Source organism: Puma concolor, chromosome D4 (genome assembly GCF_028749965.1).
Source record: "Puma concolor isolate L17-30 chromosome D4, mPumCon1.1.hap2, whole genome shotgun sequence".
NCBI classification, from domain to species: Eukaryota; Metazoa; Chordata; class Mammalia; order Carnivora; family Felidae; genus Puma; species Puma concolor.
Window position 1 is genome coordinate 84,172,087 of NC_141679.1, and position 24,888 is coordinate 84,196,974.

Sequence of the window (24,888 nt, forward strand, 5' to 3'; positions counted from 1 at the left end):
TGGCAGGGGCTCTCCAAGTATGCTTGTCTGGCCTCTGGAGTGTGGCAGAAAAAGTATGGGGGTTCGTCAACTGTGGGGGCAAGAGCCAAAAGAATGTGAAGTTCTAAGGGAAAATTGTGGTCATGAGGTTTTGGCCGTGTGCAAAGTAAAGTTATAAGGAAGTAAAAGTGAACAGACCTAAGTAAAGCAGACAGACAGCAGATGGGGGGAGTTATGGGGCAAGAGGTGGGTGGAGATCGTGCGGAGCTACCAACTCAGACGCTCCTCCGTGAGGCTCCCGGCTGATCACCTTTTCCCGGGATCCCAGGCACACACGGCCTTCAGATACCCTCTCAGTTACTTAAGGTTGTTAGGAGGGAGGGAGGGAGGAGCCGCGGCAAAGAATTTAAGAAAATGAAGACCCAGGAGATCCAAGTCCTGTTACTTATGAACTATGTGACCCTGGTGGTAAAGTCAACATTTTTAAGTCCCAATTTCCTCATCTGCAAAAGAGGCCTAAAACCATCTGGCACCGGGGTGGTCATAAGGATTAAACCAACGTACTCTATGCACAGGAGAAACTGCTAGCACAGTGCCTGATACGCAGGAAATCCATGATAGATGCTAACCTGATCTCATTCTCCCCCTTTCTCTAATGTTCACAAACACCGCTACCAAAAGCCTAACTCGTGCAGAACTACTGATGCAATGGGCAACGGATCGTAACTCAGTACTCTTTTTCTTTAAATTTTTTTTTTCAACGTTTATTTATTTTTGGGACAGAGAGAGACAGAGCATGAACGGGGGAGGGGCAGAGAGAGAGGGAGACACAGAATCGGAAACAGGCTCCAGGCTCTGAGCCATCAGCCCAGAGCCTGACGCGGGGCTTGAACTCACGGACCGCGAGATCGTGACCTGGCTGAAGTCGGACGCTTAACCGACTGCGCCACCCAAGCGCCCCAGTACTCTGCTTTTTCAACCCCCAGTTCGGAGCAAATCAATCATGAGTAACCATTACACTAAAAATGAAATTCAAAATGATGCCATAAAACCCTGTGTTCACATGAACACCTTCCATACAGAATTTATTGCCATGTCAATAAGAACTGTACTAAGTAGCACATTTTCACTTATTGTATTTCATTAGAAATTATATCCTAAAAGAAAACAGTAAAAGAACTTACATTACTGTGTGCAGACACCGTGCCAAGTGCATTCTTCCACTTACTATTCCGAATAACCCTTTAAGGTAGAAACAATCCTTACGTCCAATTTACAAATCCAGGAGACAAAGGCTCAGACCGGGAAAAGGACTAACCCAAAGGCACATGGCCAACAACAGAAGGTCTGAGATTCTACACAGTTTTGTCGGACTCACAAGCCCATGTATTTTTTTCTCAAGACGAGAACCTCAGAACGACTGGTCTCCAAAATCAATAACGATGCTCGCCTAATCCTTAGGTGTAACTGATGACCGCTCACGGGTTCACCTTTTTAAAATAGTTCACCTCTAAAATTCTTCAAAGCTGCAAGCTTACATAATGCCACTCAAACATTCCAGCAATTCATCGTGCTTGTTAACAATTGGTGAAACTAAGAACATCCTGATGAATTTCTCTAATACAGAAGGTACACTCCTCAAACTCCAAAACAACAGCCTATCTATCGATTCACCACATCAGTACTACATTCAAAGGTTTTCCTTTGCCTACATGGATAAAACCTCTCAGCAAACAGAATGAGTCGAATTGTTTTCCAACCACCCAGTATATCAAAAAAGATACCATTTAACTCTATTTTCCCATCAGGCCACGGGTTGATTATAAATCTTAACCAAAACTGATCAAGAAAGGCAAGTGCAGTTTCATTTTCTTTTGACATTTCAGGGCAAGTAGTAGTCAGAGGATAAGAGAACAAACTTTTGTTAAGCTGAGTGCAATTGACAAACCAGGGTCCTCCTAAGAGTACCCTCAAGTACTGACTTAAGCCCATTTCACGCCTGGATTTTGGATTTCATACACCGGGGCTCCAGGGGTTACACAAGAGGCAAAAATCAATCTTTGCGCCCAGACATCTTCAAAGCCCAGGCACGCACTTTCCATCGTGCCTCGTTTTTGCTCCTCTGTCACCCCTACTCAATTTACCTCAGTTAAAAGAAATCACTGTACTTGTCAAGGAATCAAAGTCAGTGAGTCCTTAAATCTCTTCAATATTCTGGTATCACCGCAGTTCCAAGTTTAGAAAAACCATATTCCAACGTTATGACAGGGTGACAACGACTCCAAGCGCGACTCTGCTCTACACGCTGTCCGCCGCAAACAGTTTCCAAAATCTGTACTACCGGGTAGAATTTTAAAATATCAATTTAGCACAACTTCATACCATTTTCTTATTTTTGTTTCCACACAGTTTCAGGGTTAGGGGAGACCAGTATAAATTACCTCACAGAAACCCACAAGTAACATTACCCGTTAAGGTTAAAACTTTAACTACCTTCCTGAGGTATGCTGCTGGGGTCTCATTACGGCAGGTAATCTCACATTCCACCATGCACAACACACTAAGTACCAGCATCTCCCAATTACACTGCCACGTAAATCTCAAAGGACATTTGAAAAGTCTATGCAGCTCCTGCACCCACTGCCGAAGCACAACCACCTCTAATGGAACGTGGCAGCTTTCTACACTAAATATTCACACGCAGGGACAGGGATGCTAGGCTCGGCCTTATCCCACACTGAAGAGCGGATGCTAATTAAAAGGCCACACTGACTCAGGAAATGACCGCCCAGACAACTCTGGACACCGTCTGGAGTTTCGTTTTCCTATTTCCAAAGATCTTCAGCTGTCCAAACTTCCAGGGTTATACAACTGAGAAAAAGTTACAGCAGGAACCTCTCCCCACCCTGCACCTTTGTACGTGACACGATGCCCCTTGGCTGGATGGTCTCTCCTTTTCTGCAGGCTCCCTGTCCCACCTCTTCCTCAAACCCCAAGACGAAAAAATTCAAGCGAGGAGTCACATGTGCTTTGAGGTCATCTTAAAGTACCGAGACAGATCCCACCAATTCCCCTCCTGTGTTACCTGTGTGCCCCCCTTAGATGTTGCATTCTTGTGCTTTTCATGCCCTACTTTCAGTAGTGGCTCGTAGGTCTGTCCGCCCTGCTAAGTTATAAATGTCGCTAAGGAAGGGACCATGGCTCATACCCAGACACAGAGCTTGGCACCCATTCGGAGATCAAAATACGATTTAGGTGAACGGAACATAAGGCCACCCTTCGCATCTCTGAATGAGGCCCGCGTCTCACTACTTTCCAAGGGTTCTCATGGTGACTCAATGGGGATGTAAAAGAGGTCCTTCTGATGACGTAGGTACCCAGAAACTTCTCGTTTCTTCCCGCACTACCCTTCCGCCTTTGCCAATTTTGGTGTTTTTGAGAAAGCACCATTTTTTAAAGCCTTCATAACAACAGAAGGTATCCAGGGTATATTCGTTCTGACATAATCATCTGGCTATTTTTGGAACAGTTTTTACTTCAGCTAGCAAAACCTAGACTAGGCTGTGATGCAAAAAAACAAAACAAACAAAAAACCTGTCATAACTGTAGTAATGGCTTTGAGATATCTCATCTAAGCCAACTTTACTCTCACGCCTCTTAAAAATTGCTAATCTCTTCAAATATTGGCAGTTCCATTTATTCAGATCTTCCGATACATAATATTTGCTGATTTTCCCCCTTGAGTTGATACAGATATATGAAGAGTGTGAAACAAAACTTCTGTGCCCATGCAAATTACAGGGGCATTATTAAATTCCCATCCACTCTAGATCAGAAGGTAAAACTAGGACAGCAGCCCATGAAAACCTCCCAGCCCATGAAAGCTGACAGATCAACTGCTCAAGTTCCCCTACTCTTGTGCACAGTGGTCCCATTTAACATTTAAGTATCTGGGACACCTGGGTGGCTCAGCTGCTCGAGCATCTGACTCCAACTCAGGTCGTGATCTCACACTTCGTGAGTTTGAGCCCCGCATCAGGCTCTGTACTAACAGCTCAGAGCCTGCAGCCTGCTTAGGATTCTGTGTCTCCCTCTCTCTCCACCCCTCCCCCTCTCGCATGCTGTCTCTCAAAAATAAATAAACATTAAAAAAATTTAAAAAACATTTAAATATCTTGTGTAAGTTTACCATCTTTGTTTTATGTTCATTTACATGTATAACGTAAATGTACACAGGTACCACATTTAAATATTTAGCCCCAAATGTTCTTTTACACTTCATTTTTCCACAGAGCTATTTCATTTAAAAAAAAAAAAAAAAAAAAAGATGAAACTTTCCTAAAATTCTTAATCACACTGAGTGTATATGAGCGAATGTGTAATGTTTGGCTGCTTTGCACACCCACAAGCCCACCACCTCTCCCCCTGTCTGATATCACACACCACACAAGTATAATAAACCATGTTAATATTTCATACCACTGTGAAATATGCTGGAGTATCAATTCAACATCTGCTGTCTTTAGGGTCCGGGAGTCCCGCAGAGACACTTTCAATTTGTAATTGAGTTCTATGCTGAATTAATCAGCAGTTTATCTTTTTTACTAAAATAACGTCTTCACCACTAACCCAGATTTACATTAACAATTTATGCCAAATTACCTGCCAAGGCAAAACTTATAAGATTCTAAGCTACCATCCAATAACACTCAGTCCTATATTTCATTTCTTATATTCCTCTAACTTATATACAAGAAAAGTGGAAATCCATTGTTTAAGAGCCACGAGCCTCTAACCACAGACAGCCTCTTGGATTCCTGACACACAGCCTTACTTGACAGTGAAATTCAGGGGAGTTTCCCCCTCTTCTCCTGAAAGCCACTGTTCAGTAAGTAGCTACGATTCAAAATTTTTATAAAATAAGAGTTCCAGGATGGAAAGAAATCAGTGAATAATAAAAATAATAAAAGAGTTTATTTCTTTTTCCAAGGAGCTATGGCAGTCCAGTCTTGGCTTGAGTAACAGAAAAAGACAACCCAGATAAAGGGGACATTTTTAGTGTCTTAAATTATGTCCCTGAGACCCAAGTTAGCAAAGACCATTTAATTTGGTAAGAGACGGATAAAGAAGTTCATTTTTTCTCTTTGATAACATGATCCAGAATACTGTGTTAACAATAATAACTTCCTATTAATTCTACCCATGCAGTTGAAAGTCACCAAACATTTATTTCTATTCAACATTAGAAACTAGCTCTTGCCTCTCTCTGATTGAAGAGTTGCCGGTCACAAAGAAGTTACATTTTGCCTGCTGGATCTTTGCCACAGGTGCAGCAAGCAATATACTCTGAAATATTTCTCCTGTATGGAATATTTCCCCCTGCCTTTCTCAGTTACAGGAAATATGTAAAGTGAAAACATTTCAAATGGGAACACCTGCTCCAAAGAAATGCATCATAAATAATTACCTATATACCACAGAGTAAAATAATCCTTCCTTTTCAATCTACTTTGCCCATAGCTGTATAAGAACGTTCCACCATCATACAGAACAGCCTCCTGCAATCCTACCTCTGGATCGCAGCACCAAGTGTCGTGTAATGTCTCGCATTCAGCTGGTGCCCAATAAGTACCTGCTGATTGATTACATATTGACTTTACAAGAAAATGAAATTCAGTGTACATAAGCACAGTGGGAAAAATTTTTGCACAGAAATGTTTTTGGCAGAAAACCAACAAAGAATTCTCCAAGCCAGTGACTGTGGCAGTGTGGCACCTGCAGTACTCTCCACACGGCCTCAAAGATCTGGAGGTAGAGGACTTCGCATTTTACACAGGATCACTTCCCGAAGATCTGCGGACTACTGAAGCCTAGAGGCCTGGCCCCCCGAGGAGCCCATTCCCAGCACGCCGGAGATTTTGGTAAGCTACACCTTTCTTTCGGGGCCTCCTCCCATCCAATCCCCTTTTATTTCCTGAAACTAAGTGGGAAAAATTAAGACACCCTTTCTAAAATTTCCTTTGCCCCTTCCCAGAAATATTCCACTCTGAACTTCAACTTGTATCACAGACAGAAGAAAAACGGTGACGGTGGACATGATGGCCCGCCACCACCATTAACTGAGGGTCTGAAGACAGAGAGGCGAGGAGGACAAACAGACTCAGCCAGATGAATGGACACTGAAGTGGCCATTCCTAAGTCAAGGGAGACTAAAGAATCCCACAGAATCAGGGGGAGAGAAGCATTTACTTGTGAAATCCCAAACTCTGTACCATAGGGAGCAAAGTCCTGCTCTTGAATCATCAGGAGTAAGACCAAACTTCCATCTGCCTTATAAAACATCACAAAAGGAAAAGATCCAAGGGAGTAACCTTAACTCAAGAAGTCCCTTTGTGCCTCTGCAAATTAGATTCACTAGTGTGCTCCAACTTAAGAGAACATACTCACTTTGTAAACGGGGGACAACTCAACATATCTGATCTGGTAAGAAGCTTTAACAACCATCAGTAGGGTCTCCTTATCATCTAAAGGTTTAATAGTGATTCTCCTAATCACCCATGGAATCTAACGCCAACTTCACTATCTGTTTATTTCTAAAATTAACTGTTTAACTTCACTGGAAATCGCTACTTAAGAATTCTACACAGGGCCCTGGGGATTATATTTTTGGGTTCTGACATCTCTAAAAAAAAAAAAAACCTAATGCTTTACATTAAATACAACCAGAGACAAAATTATTGAGGAACATTAATACATGTTTTATTCAACAATAAAGACACAACTAATGCACATCTAGTGACCCAGCCCACTTTGGAAACCAGTCTGATGGTTCCTCAAAAGGTTAAACGTAGAGTTACCATACAACCCGGCAATCCCACTCCACGGTATGTATACCCAAGAGAAATGACAGTAGATGCCCCACACAAAACCTTGTACACAAACATTCATAGCATCATTACTCATAATAGCCTAAAAGCAAAATCAATCCACATGTCCATCAACGAATGAATGGGTAAATAAAATGTGGTTATGTCCACACAATGGAATAGTATTAAACCATAAAAAGGAATGAAGTACCAATACATGCTACAACATGGATGAAATATTATGAAAACATTGGAAGTTACAGGAGCCAGTCACAAAAGACCACATGTTGTATAATTCCTATTATACAAAATGTCCAGAAAATGCAAGCCTAGAGAGACAAAAGGTAGATTAGTTATTGCCCAGGGCTGGGAAGGTTGAGGGTAAATGAGGAGTGACTACTAATGAGGATGGGATTTCTTCTGCAGGTGATGGAGATGTTCCCAAAGTGACTGTGGTGATAGCTGTGCAACTCTGTGAACAGCCCAAAAATCACGGAACTGTACACTTACAGTAGCTGAGCTGTACAGATGTAAATTATGTCTTGAAGAAGCTACTATTTAAAAAAAGGCCTGCAACATTTTTATCTCATTTACTTATTTCAGAGAGAGCGAGAGCATGAGTGGGGGAGAGGGGCAGAGGGACAAAGAGAGAGAATCTCATGCAGGCTCCAATCTCAGCACAGAGCCCGATGCAGGGCCCGATCCCACCACCCTGGGGTCATGACCTGCCTGAGCTGAAATCAAGAATCGGACGTTCAACCGACTGAGCCACCCAGGCACCCCGGCATCCAACATTTTTAGACTACAGGACCTAATAAAGAAGAGTCAAAACATCCTGTGACACATCACAAGTCAAAGAACTCACATTCTAATAGTATTTTTTTCAAAGCTAGAGATCACAGTAAACAAAAACGTCAACACAGATCCTTAAAAGCATTTAATATGAAAGAATTTAGGCTCTAACTATATATATTTTTCCCAGACATACATAAGACCCCTAAACAGATGTAGCAACCAGACAAACGTAAAATCTGGAAAAGTGCGTCAAGTTCAGCTCATTAAGCTGACACCCATTAAAGTGTAACAAGAAAAACAGTCTTAAACACCATCAATATCAATACAGGACAGAAAAACCATTGTTTATAAGAGCTAGCGAAGGTCAGATTTTTTTTTTTTTTTAATTTTGCATTTACTTAAAACTCTGTTTGATGCCAACAGGGTTCAAGTCGCACAGGAAGGTGCTTCGGCTAAACACTGATAGTCTTCCTTGATCTCCATTGTCTGCTGTGTGGGTTCCGCCAGCAACCCTCCCAGCGAGTGGTCACCTACCCATGGAGTCATTAAACCTCTGAATGTCAGCTGGCGGGATTAGCCAGCAGCTTCCACACCTGAGCCCCCGTGGCAGGGACAGAGGCATTTGGATCAAGATCACTAATGAATACAGAATTCATATGCCGCTTGTCAGGGCTCCTGAGCTCAGAGTCGCACAGATGCAACCGAAATAAGACGGAGGACAGAACAATTGTTGACGAAGATTAAAAAGTTTTGGCAGTTGGGAAAAAAAAGAGCACCTCATTATTCAAATATGATAGTCTTGCTTATTTTTTTTTTTATTTTTGTTCAAGTTATTCATGATTTGCCTCAAATGGACAAATGCCATTCACCAATATTTAAGGACTTCTTGGTCTCATTACTAAATCTGAAGAGGCTTATGCCAGCTAAACGCTACCTATATAGAGAAAACAGCTCCCTTGTAAATATCTGAAAACTTGCTGGGGAAAGAAAGCCAGTCACGGGGTATTTGGGGTGAAGAAGGGTTAAAAGATGAAAAAGTCCGATGAATTCAAAGAGGAAAAAAATTTATTTTTCACAGCCAAGTGACTTTTTTTTATAGATCCCAATATCTCTGGATTTCTAAACTTCCTTGCGTCTTTCTGTTCCTGGGCTCCTTCCAATCGCTGAGCTCACCGAAGAGGTTTACACACCTCCACTGACATTTGTTTGGCTTCCTGCCGTCTTCACAAGACCTCATCAGAGAAAAGGAACAGCCCGAGCAGCCCAGACCTCTGCTCACCTGGAGTAAGATGTCTTCCCCACTCTGTTGTCAGAGAATCTCAAGCCTAGCAAAGAGGCAGAATGGCACAGTGACGGATCGCGCCGGAGGGCTCTAAAGCCAGACCGACAGACCGACCGGGATTCAAATGGTGACTCCACTGCTGACTAGCTGTGTGACCCGGGGCAAGGTATCTGACCTCCCCACATCCTCATGTTCCGCTCCACAAAACAGCGCTAACAAAGTACAGACCCCGCACAGTTATTGAAAAGTAAAGGAGAGAATGCCAAGGAAGCGGTTAGAAAAGTCTGGCACAGTGTGCCAACACTCAACGAGCATCGGCTACCGTGATTACTGGATCTTCATCACCTCCTCCCCTGTCACCGCAGAAAGGCAAATCCTTCCACAGCCCGTGGTATGTGTTGAGCAGGCTTCTTCTACTGTCATTATGACCTCCCCATAAGTCTGTCTCAGATTTTAAGCTTCTAGATGGGAAAGAGAAATCGCCTCTATATTCTGCTATAATCTCCAAGCCTGATGCAAGTACAAATAATCGTATCTAGTCGTTGCTATGTGAGGTTTGTATCCTACCACTGAGTAACTAAAAGACAGAAGCAGCTGCCATATTTTAGAGCCAATTTTGTGTGAGCCACCATATAAGGTGTTTTACAGACCACATCTAATCCTGACAGCGACCTCGAGGCAGGTCTCTGGATCCCCATCTTCTAGATGAACAGTCTCGGGCCGTGGCTTACTCAAGAGTCATGCCCTGAGGACAGTGGAGACAGGCTCACAGCCCAATCCTCTAGCTCCCAAGCAACCCTGCCCCTTTCCACCTGACCACACTGAACCCATCCTCCATGTGTTCCTTGGGGACCCGTCTATGTGCCAAACTGAAGAAATTCTTCTTTTTAATCAAAATAATGCAGCTCACTTACACTACTGTCCATCTGCAAAGGACAAACGAATCTGTAACTTCAGTATCTTTCTACTACCAGACTTAAAAAAGAAAAAAAAAACCCAACTATAGTTACTTCCAAGATTTGCTGTCAGGACACCATATTGGTATGAACTCTTTCATTATTTAAAGTGGATCTATAGCTGCCTGCAATGACAGATTAATTCTGTTTCTTCGGTAGCTAGGTGTTTGGCATCACGTCTGTGAGGTAACCACAAGCCTTTAGGGCGATAGCTGCTCACATCTTTAGCAATCTATAAGGGCTTCTCTAGAGGCCAGTACTTGCCGAGCGATGAAATATGACTCCATAAATCAGACGGCTGAAGTGGCACTTGTATACGTCACCATCTATCTTCGCGGCTTCCCTCTGAAGGGTACAGGGTAAGAGCTCATCCCTCGGTATTGTGACCAGAGAAAGGACCATCAGAGTTGGCACTGACTAAGCATGTGCTACTTAAAACTGAAGACACACTAAGACTGGGGAAAAAAAAAGATCCTGCTGGTGTTAGCACGCCTCAGGCAGTGGTAGGAGCTTCAGCAACTCATCTTCAAAAGGCAGAGCGCCAGAGCTCTAGAAACCTGCAAAAATTGGCTAAGCCTGCAGTCTTCATTTCTTTAAGCTGAGCATCTTCAAAGTCTAGAATTCTAACTGTAGGGCACAGCAGCTGCCACTGCAGATCTGATCCTCTCCGCTTTTGGCAGCTCTCAACTTGAGATTCTAGCAAAAGAATTTTTCAAGTTGCTATTATTGCCTGTCATGGATTTATAAATATTGTGCACTATCTGCTGTGGCATGGCTCTCATGGGACGCGAGAGCATGCCAAATGCATAACAGAATGAAAAACAGTTTCTATTCTTCAAATAAATGCTAATTTTTTTTAACTGTGCTCACACGATGTGTTTGGTGACCAACTTCAATAGTACAGAATATGTATCAGAGAGGGGGAAAAAAGCTGATTGTCTTTTCCAGCAGCATTCAGCTGCTACTTTCATTAAGCTTGTTTAATTAGATTCCAGATGCTAATTTGCAAGTCGATACCAGAGGGTGCAGGACAGTTTGCCTTTGAATCATCTCCCTGTGATGTGAGGGTCCTGCCGCACACCGCTACCCTTCAGCGGCCCTCGCACGCTCTTCTGACAATTAGTGCAAAGAGGGGACAGTATTGATCTTGACAGACTAAATATTAATCTTCTACCCGTTTTAATGAATTATAATCTTCAAGAGTTTAAATTTCTCACTGGGCAAAATGAAAACATTCCTTCTTACAAAGAAGTGGGATGGAAAGAAAACTAACCCAAGTTATCTGATGGATTCCTTTCATTCCTTCCCCGCCCTAAAATAAAATGTTTTTATTTCAGCAATTGTAACAATTTTCAAGATACATACCCTCACAAAGCTAACACCATTATTTCCAGGTATTTCAGTCAAATCCCTTATACTTAACTGGAAAATGGACTCAAAAGGCCACAGTGTGGTTATCACAATTTTTCCTGTCTAGCCAGCCTTGGGTAATAACCAGGATCAGGGGCTTAATTCTTATCCCAGCTTTAACAATAGGAAAAAAAAAAAAATCTGGGGGAACGGCTCCGTGCAATTCATCATCACCAAAAAAACCTCTAACGTAACTGACCCCTTGTCATTAGGTCAACTCACACATTTCAAGATCCACTACCCTGCTAATACAGAGCAAATAAGCACCTTTGCTGATAAAAATAAAGCGGGAATTTATCACAAGTAATTCAATTTTTTCCTGCTTTCATTTCTATCACAGCTGAGTACTACGAACACCAAAGGTGAAGTTATCAAACCTCATCAAAGGAGGGTTAATCTGGGAACGATGAAGTAAAGCAGTTTTTGACACCTTTTCAACCACTCAGCAAATGCTGGTTTAATGCCCACCATGCACCAGTTACCATGCTAGGTGTGAGGAAAGAGAAATGAAGAAGCACAGTTCCTGCCCTCAGAGGACTTCCAGACGAACAGCAAGGAGAAGGACGAGAAGACGAAAATTGCAAGACCACTAAAAGCAGTGTCAGGGTCACAACCGGGTTGGGGATTTTTTTTTTTAACGTTTTAAATGTTTATTTATTTTTGAGAGAGACAGCGAGCACACAAGTGGGGCAGGGGCAGAGAGAAGGGGACAGAGAATTCAAAGTGGGCTCTGTGCTGACAGCAGCGAGCCCGACGTGGGGCTCAAACTCGGGAACTGTGAGATCATGACCTGAGCTGAAGTCAGACGCTCATCTGACTGAGCCACCCAGGTACCCTGAAGATTTTTAAAGACTCTACTTGTTCCTTAAACTCACATGGTTAGCTGACAGCTTCTGCGCAACCACGAACCAGGGCTTCTACCTGAGGCAAATCATCAGCTCAGGTAACTTGAAACAGCAGAGGCCTGTCTTAGCCATTCATGAATCCCAGCTGGGTTTCATTGCTCTGCTTTTTGGCCTATAATTTCCCAATGAGCATCTGCCCTTTGCTCCATCTTTGTGTCGCCTGTGTACTTAATGGGGTGTTTGCTCTGTTGACTCTGCCCAACGCTGTATGTTATTTGAGAACTGTAGTAGTTATCTTCCTCCGTTATCTCAAACAAACGTTCAGCACTTTCCAGGTCGGAAGAAGAGAAAGTCCCCTCAATTTCCCAAGTGGTTTCTGATGACTCAGATTTTACTTTAGTGCAGGGTTATTCTGTCTCAACTCAACAAACACCTACTGAACATAAGAAGCTGAAGAACAGAGATGATTTCATGACCTCTGCCCTCAAGGATCTCCCCCTATCAAGGGCAAGTGAGGGAGATGTCCCTGAAAACAGCCATAAAACAATGGGACAGGTGTGTACAACGGAGGACAAGGACACAAATAAAGGAAGAAGCAACTGAGGGCATGCATTGCTGGCTGACACCAGCAGTGAAGATTCAATGACAAGCATGTACACCCTGTACTCAAAGAACAGCAAGCCGGGGTGCCTGGGTGGCTCACTCAGTTAAAACGTCTGACCGGCTCAGGTCATGATCTCCCAGTTCGTGGGTTCGAGGCCCGCGTCAGGCTCGGCGCTGACAGCTCAGAGCCTGGAGCCTGTTTCAGATTCTGTGTCTCCCTCTCTCTCTGCCCCTCCCCCACTCATGCTTGCGCTCGCTCTCTCAAAAATCAATAAACATTAAAAAAAAATTCAAAGAACAGCAAGCTGCCAAGACAGGCTGTGGTGGAGTGGAAATGTAGCCCTACATTTCCCAAAGTTTAATATTCATACCCCTGGGCTGACACACGATGGGTGATGCCATGAATACATTTTTAATTTCTATTAATAGTGTGCACTCACTTTCATGTGTTTTGGGGGGAAAAGTAACCAACACATCGAACCCAGGATTTCACAGATACAAACTATATTTAAAAACTAAATTTATATTAAAAAGGTGAACTGAAGTGGTTGTAGGGAAGAAGAGAAAGGGAACTGACAAGAAACGAAATGAATCACAAATGCCAAAACCTGGGGTGCCTGGGTAATGCAGTCGGTTAAGCATCCCAAACTCCTGATCTTGACTCAGGTCATGATCTCACAGTTCATGAGATTGAGCCCCGCATCGGGCTCGATGCTGACAGCGTGGAGCCTGCTTGGGATTCTTTTTCTACCTCTCTCTCTCTCTGACCCTCTCCTGCTCACACTCTCTCTCAAAATAAATAAATAAACCTTAACAACAAAAACCCAAATGCCAAAACCTCTCTGACTGTACACTTAATTAAGACCTGTGCATTTTATTACATGTAAATGGTAATGTCTCAATTTGTAAAACAGTGAATTCATTTTTAAAATATTTTTCAAGAAAAATAATAGCACAGGGGCACCTGGGTGGCTCAGTCAGTTAAGCATCCAACGTCAGCTCAGGTCATGATCTTGTGGTCTGTGAGTTCAAGCCCCTCATCGGGCTCTGTGCTGACAGCTCAGATCCTGTGTCGCCTGCTTCAGATCCTGTGTCTCCCTCCCTCTCTCTCTCCCTCCCTCCCTCCCTCTCTCTCTCTCTCTCTCTCTCTCTCTCTCTGCCCCTCCCCCACTCACACTCTCTGTCTCTAAAAAAATAAATATTTAAATAATAACAGTAGTAGTAGTACAGGTGGCACCTGGATATGGCAGAAACCTTAAATGTGATGTGCAAATGACAAGTTCAAGAAACAATGCTATCCCAGCCCTGTCCAACAAAAATAATGTGAACCACCTATGTAGTTTTATATTTTCTATTAGCTACATTTTTTAAAAAGTCAAATTAGGTGAAATTAAGTTTTAGTAATTTGTTATCTAACCCAATATACTTAAAGTAGCACTGTTTCAATATGTAATCAATAGAATATTATTAATGAGATTTATTTTCCAATCTTTTCATACTAAGTCTTTGAAATCTGGTGTGTATTTTCCTCTCAGTGTGTTCTCAAGTCAGACTAGCCACATTCAAATGCTCAGTAGCTATGTGGGGTTGCTGGCTACCACGCTGGACCGTGTAGCAAAAGGCAATAAGAACACGAGGTTTTTGAGGAGACAGGGGCTTTCAGTCTACAAATACTATAGTCTAGGACCAGCACTGTCCGAGACACAGATCTGTAGTTTTAAAAAAGAAAAAAAGGAGAGGGGGGCTATGGAGTACCTCTTATTGATTTGTTTTGACAATAAAAAAGCCAAGAGTTTGTTCAATGAGTCTGGACTAAAAATGACTGTCTGGCAAAAAATACGTAATTATGCTAGCCTAAAATGGCCCCTTCCCTACGCAATTCTGTGACGTGTAGAACGGCTACCGTCCTAGCAATCCACGTACACTCTGAGAGGCAGCAACGCTCTCCTGGGTCTCTGCGTGAGACATGTCCATAATCCTTTCTCATACTGGAAGGAAATAAGCGGATTTAGCCACTCGAGCCTGCAATCTCTAGACAGGCAAGAAAGAAAAGTCACGGAAGGCTTCTTGTCACGGAGACAGAAAGCCTTCCCGGAAAGAAGGAAAATAAAGTTGGGAAATCTGAAACCAAAATGTTTCCACGAGCTCTATGCAAACCAGAAATGACACCTTGCTGAATTCTTTCTCATAGCAAAGAAGTCACTAAAACTCATCCTCTCAACCTTGACTGGCAGTCTCAGCCTCTGCTGAAACCACATCACATAATCTCCATCAAAACAAAGCAAGGTGGCCAGCAGTCAGCTGCTCAGTCTCTATAATAAATTCTCTTGGTATCTGTTAACGTCCCGTTAGAGTAAATACTATCCACAGACAGTTGTTATACTATTATTTGCTTTCTATTTACATTTAAACCCACTTCACTGGGGAAACAGGTTACTACCTTCTTCACAATGAAGTGATTCTGTTCACTGTCCATCTGTGTCTAGTTTCAACAACTTCAGTGAACAAAACCAGTCACCTGAAATTGGGAAATTAATTAATCAATCTGAAATGGGAATCTGGTCAGGCTGTTTGAAGGTCTCATAGCTAATACAGAACACTAAGTGGTCTGAGATGCATACAAAATTGATCTAAGGAACACATTCTTCAGACTGATAATAGCACAAATTTTATTGAAGGGATGACCACATTTCCCTTTACTTCCTCGAATCACATCAATATTAAATTCATGGCCTTTGAATCACTTCAGATCCAAACTCTAAATAATGTAAAATTACTTTAGCAGAGGGTTAAAGTCACTTTTAATACACCTCATGCTTTCAACTTTTTCTGCGGTTCCCATTTTTCTCTAACATATGGAGGTTCCAATCAATTGGAAATAGACAAAGCTTTCAAGAAAATTTGAAAAGATTAATGTGGTTTAAAGGAGGGCTTGACATTACTGAGGTGATTTTCTAAACAAAAATCATCAGAGTCTTTCTCCCCATACCTTCGTTAGTTCTAATAGATTCGTGAAGCCTCAGGAACTCCTCTCCTTTAGTCTGGAGACTGGGAGACCTTTTTTTCTTTTTCTTTTTAAGTGACCTAGTACATCTTATTTTTTCTCAGTACTTAAGAACCCCAAACAGAAAATAATGCTGATCTGGGAATAAATTTTCACATTGAGAAATGAGAACAGAATCCTAATCTCATTTATAGTTGATACTTAGACCTGCTTACTATCCTTAATTGGAGCAAGACTCTATTATCTTTACTACGAAACACCTAGCTAAATCCTATCTTTAGTCATTATGTTTCAATTCCAGCAGATGTCCAACAAAGGGGAGAAATCTAGCGATCTGTGACGAAGTCACTTGTGTGTGCTAACGTCACGTACCAAGGGCAACAAGGCTTCTGGCAGGAGACCCCTGTCCTGCTTGGGCAGCATCCATAACCCTACATCCTCTGGCTCTCAGGGCACTTGGCCCAAACCTAAAGGGCAGAGAGAGAGCTTCAGGGTTCCAATGACAGCTGGTGCTCTGATGACAATGAGCTGGTGGAAAAATCAAAAAGTTTTAACATGCAATCTTCTCCGAAGATGATGAGGCATAAAGCATTGTCAAAAAGCAACTCCCAGAGACATCTTCTGGTATCTAAAGAAAACAATATTGCGAAGGCAAAAACGGCAGATGCCTACCTATTAAAGAAGAGGGTATAAAGAGCCTACTAAATTGTCGAAAACAAGTTGCTACTCCCTATCACAAAATTAACAACTATCAACAGACCAAGAGCAGGTAGTGAAGGCTGCCTTCAGGACCTCTGTGCCCACAAGCTGGCTGAGCGGCAGGGACAAAGCACAGTGGAGGAATAATGCGGTCCCATGCACACAAGCATACGGAACACTCCTTCGAAAGGGACAATGGAAGACCTGTGGGTTTGTTCTTGGAGGTCTGGGAGACAGGGAAGTTGCTTAATGGTGGGTACATCTATCACTAAGGCAGACAGGTGGAATGCCATTCAGAAGGTACCACCCTCCCCCACCACCAAAGAAAATATAATACGGAACCTCCTAAAAATATATTAGAGACACCAGAGCCTGATCACCCTCTGAGCATGGTCCACTACACACGCGATCTTGTCCCCATCTTCTGCCAGATGCAGAACCATCTATAGGGACTTTTTAAGCGGCCTCCATTTTCAGACCAGGTCTGTGTGACATGCAAAGATATACACAGTTTCTCTGTTCTCGGTGAGAAGACAAACAAACAAACAAACAAACAAAAAAACTTGTCATTTTAAGATACCGTGACACAGAAAGCTGAGTGCACACAAAAACATTCCACGGTGCAGCAGCATCTACAGCCAAGAAGACTCCCAGACAGCCCAGAGGCCAGAGCAAATAGCTGAGGGGTGCTGGCTCCCCAAGCCTGAGGGAGGGCACGGCAGGGCCACTCCAAAACAAGGCTCTCGCAACCAACCTGTCTTCTCAGCAAATATGCTTATCTGCGCCGAAGAGCGTTCCAGCTAACAGCAGTGCTATAGGAGCTCTGGAGGAATTGGCAATCGATCTGTAAATGTCCAACATACAACTGGAAAAACACGTGAAAGAGAAGAAAACTGCAGGGACTGACATACCTCCATATCTGGCCTAAACTTATCTTCAAACACAGCCATTGCTGCCAAGGAACCAGAACCTGAAAGAAAAAAAGATGCATTTTTAGTGTATTTACCAACTCCCAGCTTCTCCATGTCGAGCTTACTTTGGGGCAGCAAAAATGGCAAAATACACCCGGCGTCCCACTCAAGCGCGGTGTAAATATTAATCCTACAGGGCCACATAAACCAGGTAAACAATGCTCTTCAAAAGCTTGAAGTCACACTTACCACTATCTCGGGTAAACCCGCAACTGGCCCAACATCCACCACTGACAGGAGTAATTGTAAATTATTCACAATAAAACGCTGAAGCATGAAAATGAGGTTATGGGGAATTTGTATTTTTTCAAAAAAGTGAATGGCACATAATTTCATACATCCTACGCTGTTGAGACCTGTGCTCCACAACTGTGCCTTGGCAGGCTGCTGGGTACAGCGCTAAATACCAGGCCAGTTAGAAAGAATAGATTGTTTTAATGAGCTGGCCCTGGTAGAGTCACCTTGACACACGGGGAAGAAACCACAGCACCGGCAATGGTAATAGGCCTGCGAGCCGCAGCCACCAGGTTATTCCGGCTTCAACTGTAAAACACTTTATTATGTGGCATTTATTTGGAGCTATTATTTTTAGTTCGCACTTTGAAGAGTAACAGCTGAGTAGACAAAATGACAGACAAAGAAACAAAAATTTATTATCACAATAGCAAATGGCTGAAAGGTTATGCTGCATAGATATTAACAGACAGCAAATTCTCCCTACAAAAGTAGGATATAAAGGCATTACAAATAAGCGTGGGCCCCCTTTGAATGAATGTAAAAGGCAGCTCAGCACTATTTGAAAATTTAAACTTGCTTTGTTCAGAAACCAGAGAATCTTTAGAAAACCATCATCTTGTCTTTACAGAGTCCTGGCAATATTTCAGGATACTGTACTTTTGGAGAGAGGATAGAGTTGCCCACAATTTTTTACTCCAATTAGAAGATTTTTTTGGCATTTATTACTTTTTAACTTGTTTTGCATAACACTATCTATTTAGCTGGGTCACAGAGAAAACCATATTTTCTATTTAAAATGATTTGTGTACATCGCTTGACCACCTCAATGGTTTTAGCAAAGGAAAAAGGCAGCGATTAAACAGTTTCAAATGAGGTGTCCTGCTGATTTTATCAAGTCTGCTGAATGTATAATGAAAAAGGAGAAGCTGACAGCCACGCTGCATTGAGAAAATACAGACTACCTTATCTGAACCATTTAAGGAGGTCCAATTATAGATCAAATTTAAAGGGTAGAAACAGCAGATTTACAGACACAAATCAACGAACATGGTAATCCCGATGAATATGACAGATACTCCTGTTATGGAATATTGCTGTGGTTGAGGATCATTACCTTCCCAGCACCGGATACATCACATCTAAAGCAGTAGGAAGCGTCAAGTGTAGACCGGTATTACAAGCAATGACTATTCATTTAGGCTTGGGAGCAAAAGGCAACCCCATTCTCCCCTCTTACCATTTTTTTTCTCCTTAAAAAAAAAGGGGGGGGGATCTAAAGAGATATTAAAAGCCCTTTGGAAAGGAGAGAAATTAAACAGCTATAAAACCAGTGCATCCAAATAAAACCAGCAGATAAGCAAGAGCAAATTCACCAAAGCCAAGCCTCTGAATTTCGTTAATAAACATGTCCTTGAAAACCTGAAAATAGAGTCAAAGTCCACCAACGTTCTGTGAGTCACTCGTTTACTCTGAGATTCAGGGATCAAGAAGAAAAAGTAACTCCAGTTTTAAGGCCCAGGTGAGAGCCAGTCTTGGACTTCAGTAAAAAGACAAGCTGGTTCTGTGCGGAAAACAGAGGCCAGCTCTCATGAAGAAACAAGAAAACTGCAAGTAAGAAAATCTCGGAAGAAAACATTTCTAGACACCAAATGTGCCCAAGAGCAGCCTTGCCTAATCCAATCTGGCTCAAGCATCTCCCTCTGAAGAGCTACAGGTAAATGTACCAGAGGCCTGAAATAAACGTTAGGACAAGACAGGGAAGGGCAGGGAACCTAAAAGCTAACAACTTTGTGCAAAACTGTAATCAATTACTGTATAAGAGAAAACTAAGCTTAAGCTTACCTTAAAAGACATTTTTCCTTAAAAATTACCAGCCCTGTTCTTTTTCTCTCAGGTCACCCTTTCTTTGGCAGTTCACCATAATAAACAGGTTAATTTTACTCTAATTTTTCCTGGGCACATATATTTCCTTCTGTTTAGCTTCATCTAATATTTTAAAGAATGAAAAGTACTTTCCTCTCAATGTAATAATTCTTCCCTTATCAAAAATATTATTTTTCCTGTTAGGGAACAATGCTGCAGGCAAAATTTCTATAAGCAGAAATTATGTACTATGTCTAAACTGTTGCCCAAAAAAGAGTCTCTTCAGTGTGGGGATGCTTCTCACATTATCAGAGAGGATGACTTTTTTTTCAAGAGCTGGAAGCTGCAGGTGAGGTCAATGTAGAAAGGACACGGGGGTATTTATCCCGCTGTATTTCCACTTCCCCTTTCACACCACGCCCCCAACACACACACTCCAACCTACAGAGCACAGGCATGGTATGGAGAAGTCTTCTGGAAGGCAGACTTGCTAAACTGCCTGATTCTGCTGCTCCGGAGATCAAAGATAAGCAGACTCCAAATAAACTTGAAAAGAAAGGGAAATTCAACATTAAAAACAATTTCTAAATCACTTGCAAATTAGCTCCTGCTCCCAGCTTTTTAGGAAAGGAGGACTCTGGCGCCCCCTTTTCAGAAATCCGTGGAAGCGCTAGGAGACGGAGAGCCGTGGACTTTTTGTCAACAGGTTTCTAGGAAACCCTGAACGTGTGTCGGCTATTTAGAAAACTGAAGTCAGAATTTCAAAAATGACTGCAATTGCCCAAAGTGGCCAGAGAACAAGATGCAAATCCTCACATAATTTCAAGGCAATGCAACTGGGGGAAGGAACGGAAGCTGGCCATTCAAAAGAAAAAACAGATGGTAAACTCCAGGAGACCGGTATTCTTTAATAATTTCACTCAGGTTTCCTAGATCTTGCTTCCATGCCACTTAAAACTATATACAGTACATCACCTAATGCCACACTAGTATAGCAGCCACGGACCGACAAAATGTTTAAATATTATATCCCATTTTTAAGCCACAGAAATGCCCTGATACATTCCATTATTTCAGCATCAACCTACCCAAACGTGGCACTTCCAAATCCAAAACCAAGGCAAACGATCTTCTAAGGAGCATTTACACTGGTTTTCTATTCCAAAACCAAGGTCACCTTAGACAATTAGTCAGAAGTACCTGGCTTCCCGTTCAGGAATGCATGAACAGAAAGGCCAGGAGACAAGGGCCTCTGCTTCAGACGGCAGGCATGTCAGGTGAAGGAAACACAGGTCAGAGGGAGGATGCTTTCCACAAATGCAGGATGGGCTCAAGGAGCAAGAGGTGTGAGACCTGACCTCAAAGAGCTTATCTAACAGCAGGGAGGAGAAGGCAGCCAAGGAGGAAGAAACCAGGGCACACTGAGCACCCGCCATGGGCTACGCATCACGTCATGCCATTCAGTCACCCCACTAAAGCGGTAAAGCTTCTTGTCTGGCATTACAGAATAAACACACGGCAGGACTCTGTCTCAGGCGTGACCTGAGGCAGTCACCCTCTCCTACCACAACTGGCCAGAGCAGACGTGCATGACCTTCCACGATCGGGTCTCTGTCTCCCTCGACCCCCTCCTCAGCCCTGACACATACACTTGACATCCCACCAACATAAAACTGATAGTAATTTCCTAAATTATACCACTTGAAGTCAATCCCACCTTGGCACATGCTATGCCCTTTGCCCCCTTGACGGTCTACAGGATTCCTAGTCACCTTTCAAACCCCAGCCGAGAGACTGCTTCTTCCCACAAGCTTTCCCTGACCAACCCCCACCACGAGGGTTCGTATCTGCACCCCCATCCCTAGCAGTCTCAGGCACACAGCAAGCACTAAATAGAATCTGCTGAATTAAGCCAGGCTGATTTGAGGACACCTGTCCAAATGAAGGAGCTGGGGAAAACTCTGAGCTGGCCCTGAAGGAGTGATGATAGCAATAAATGCCTTGATAAAGTGGAAAAGACATTTATTGCCTAATTTACCATACTGGGGTGAATATAAGACAAACTCAGATGTGAAGCAAGTTCAGTGTTCAAAAGGAAAAAAAGGCTTTAAACCCACAAAACCAGGTCATATTATATGTCCTGGTCTGGTCCAAACCTCTGTGATACCACAGGGGTAAAATGCCTTCCGTGGGCTCCCGCATTTTACTAGACAGCCCATCTCATTCGTAGTCTCCATGTAGCTGCTCCTTAGCAACCTCCACCAAGGCTGCCTTTTGCAGCCCACCCACAGTTGCTGAGTAGCCAGTGTTGCTTCCAGAACGAAGCTCTTTAAAACAGAAAAACGAGGGGCGCCTGGGTGGCTCAGTCGGTTAGGCGGCCGACTTCGGCTCAGGTCATGATCTCGCGGTCCATGAGTTCAAGCCCCGCGTCGGGCTCTGTGCTGACAGCTCAGAGCCTGGAGCCTGTTTCAGATTCTGTGTCTCCTTCCCTCTGACCCTCCCCCGTTCATGCTCTGTCTCTGTCTCAAAAATAAATAAACGTTAAAAAAAAAAAAAATTAAAAAAAAAACAAAACAGAAAAACGAGGTGCGATCAGTGACCAGCTTTTAGAAAGACGATGGTGCGGGGCACCTGGGTGGCTCAGTTGGTTAAGCGTCCGACTCTTGACAGCGACTGAAGTCATGATCTTGCGGTCGTAAGATTGAGCCCCGCTTCGGGCTCTGTGCGGACAAGCAGGAGTCTACTTGGGATTCTCTCTCCCCCTCTCTCTCTCTCTCCAAATAAATAAATAATAAATAATAAAAGAAAGAAAGAAAGAAAAAGAAAAGAGAATGGTGCAAGACATAGTGGTGGCTCCCTATCCACTGACTCACCTCCGGCACCCACCGTATGTCCCTAGTTCACCTCCCACCTCCTCCCTGCTCAACCCCTTGGGACTCCCAAACCACCCAGCAGCCAAGCTGTGGAGACAGGGATGGGGGAAGGATACAGAACGCAGCCCTCTTCCGCCTGAGGGGGCCAGGAACTGCCCTGCGCTCCCTGATCCACTGCAGCCACCAGGTGGGTACCACTGCACCCTGGCTGCTCCTGTTTGGTGGCCATTAAAAGAATTCCTCCCACAACAGATACCCTGTGGGGTCCCGGAAAGCAGGTCTGCTCCCCATCTCTGACTGTCGGGGCCTAACCCGCTTCAAGATGACAGTGGGGGCCATCCACACTGCTAACCTCCAGGAGAAGGGGGTCCCAGGCAAAAATGCCAAGGGGCCACAGCTCCAGCCAATATTTTAAAATGAAGTATCTGCTCTTATTAACAGCAGGCCACTGGTTTGGGGGCGGGGGGGGGGGGGGAACAACCTCTGTAAACAATGTAAAATATAGGCTGTGAAACTCAGGAAAATATATGCAACATGTAGGGCATCAATAAATAAAAAGGGCTCACAGATAAAGAACACCAATATGCCAACAGAAAAAAGGACACAGCAGTTGACAAAAAAAGAAAAAATGTGACAGGCCTGTACATTTAGAAACACTGTTCAAGTTCACTAGTAATCAAAGAAATATGAATTTAAATTAAATAATCATTTTTTGACTTTTACATTTAACAAAGATTAAAAAAATAATACCCAGGGCTGACAAAGGTGTTGTGAAACAGGCAAATCTAACACACTCGTAGAAGCAAAAATGAATAGAACTTTTTTATCAGGCAACTCAGAAACATCAATCAGAAAGGATAAAGTTATACATCTCCACCAGCAATTCCACTGCTAGAGTTATTTTAAGAAATAAATGGATAAGTACCCAAACTATGTATATAAAAAGATCACTGTTTAGATTAGCAGAACAAAAAACAAAACAAAACACTAGAGGTAAACAATCAGACAATAGGAAAAAATACACAATATTATGTATACAGTCATTAACACAATATTTTTTTGGCAATAAGAAGATGTCCATGATAAAATATTCAAGAGGGGAAAAACATGTTCCAAAGCAATGTTAACACAGAAGCTTCTATGACACATACTACACAAATCTAGAAAAATATAAGTCAAAATATTATGCTTATATCTGAGTGATACTATTTTGTTTACCCACATTTTTTTTTAATTTTTCTTCAAAAGACCAGACATTACTTACAATTTTTTTAAGGTATAAACTTGGAAAAAGTAAGAATTTGACATGGTACAGAGATGGAAAAAGCAAAAAGCAAAAGCAAAAACCCCAAGATCTTGCCAGCTGTCACCATCATGCTAAGAGCAGCAGCATGCAGCTGATTCCTGAAATTTGTGTCCAGGGGCCTGAAGGTCAATCCATGCAGGAGTCAATACTTCCAAGGAACGACAGCAATCAATCATCTCAAACAAATATACACACCGTGTCTACCACTGTCCTGAGGAGGGCCTCCTTACTACGGCCTTCAAGGTAAAAGCATCTTTATCATGAAGTCCTCTGAGCAGATCAGCCCCAAGCCAGCTCCCACTTATCCAGAAGTCTACACTGTGGCACACAAATCACTAAACAGACCACAATAACACAGTACACATAGTGTTTAAAAAATTTCAAAGCACAGTCCCGTTGGTTTTGTCTGCTCTTCAGACATGGCAGATCGGAGTAGTCCCATCTTACAAAAGGGGAGACAGAATCTAGGAGGTGAGGAACTTGCCCACATCACATAACCAATCTGATCAGCAAATCTGGGATTTTGAACCCAGATCGTTCTGATGCTCCTTCCATTCCAACACGTGGCCTCTTACGTAGCAAAACCAAACGCGTGAAATCAAGATTAACAAGTAAGCCTGGAAACAGCTATATTTTCTTAGCTCCCCACTGCAAAAAAAGCATGCTTTCTAAATTGCTTTTTCTTCGTATTTCAGCAGAATGATTAGCACACATCTGGGTATGGTTAATTTGTGTAGTTTTGCTTGGAAATTCAAATGGGATTGAAATTTTAGTTAAATGTTTTAAATGATTAAACAGATGCCGTTCACTGTTTAGCAATGCCACTCAAGAACCTGTTCTATTTATTTTAAAACAAGCCCATTCAAAAAAATTTTTTTAATAAAAAGAACAATGAAATTAGTCTCCATTTTCTTTTTTTTTTTTAATTTTTTTTTTCAACGTTTATTTATTTTTGGGACAGAGAGAGACAGAACATGAACGGGGGAGGGGCAGAGAGAGAGGGAGACACAGAATCGGAAACAGGCTCCAGGCTCCGAGCCATCAGCCCAGAGCCCGACGCGGGGCTCGAACTCACGGACCGCGAGATCGTGACCTGGCTGAAGTCGGACGCTTAACCGACTGCGCCACCCAGGCGCCCCTAGTCTCCATTTTCTAAAACCTCTGAAGGTATTTCTGATCTTAGCTTATCAGCATCAGTG

The 24,888-nt window shown here is 42.8% G+C and overlaps 1 protein-coding gene and 1 long non-coding RNA gene across 2 annotated transcripts in view; both read right to left on the minus strand.

The window, feature by feature from the left end:
- The window catches only part of PSMB7 (proteasome 20S subunit beta 7), a 59,855-nt gene that overhangs the window by 12,287 nt on the left and 22,680 nt on the right, over nt 1-24,888 (minus strand). Inside the window, exon 6 of the mRNA XM_025922146.2 lies at nt 17,351-17,409. Coding sequence (XP_025777931.1) covers nt 17,351-17,409 — 59 coding nt within the window. The remainder of the gene's footprint in view (nt 1-17,350; nt 17,410-24,888) is intronic.
- On the minus strand, nt 5,068-17,343 carry LOC147575057 (uncharacterized). Its single transcript, XR_015243053.1, has 2 exons — nt 6,700-17,343; nt 5,068-6,630 (listed from the first exon to the last, which is right to left on the minus strand). It is a non-coding gene; the product is annotated as an uncharacterized LOC147575057 (long non-coding RNA).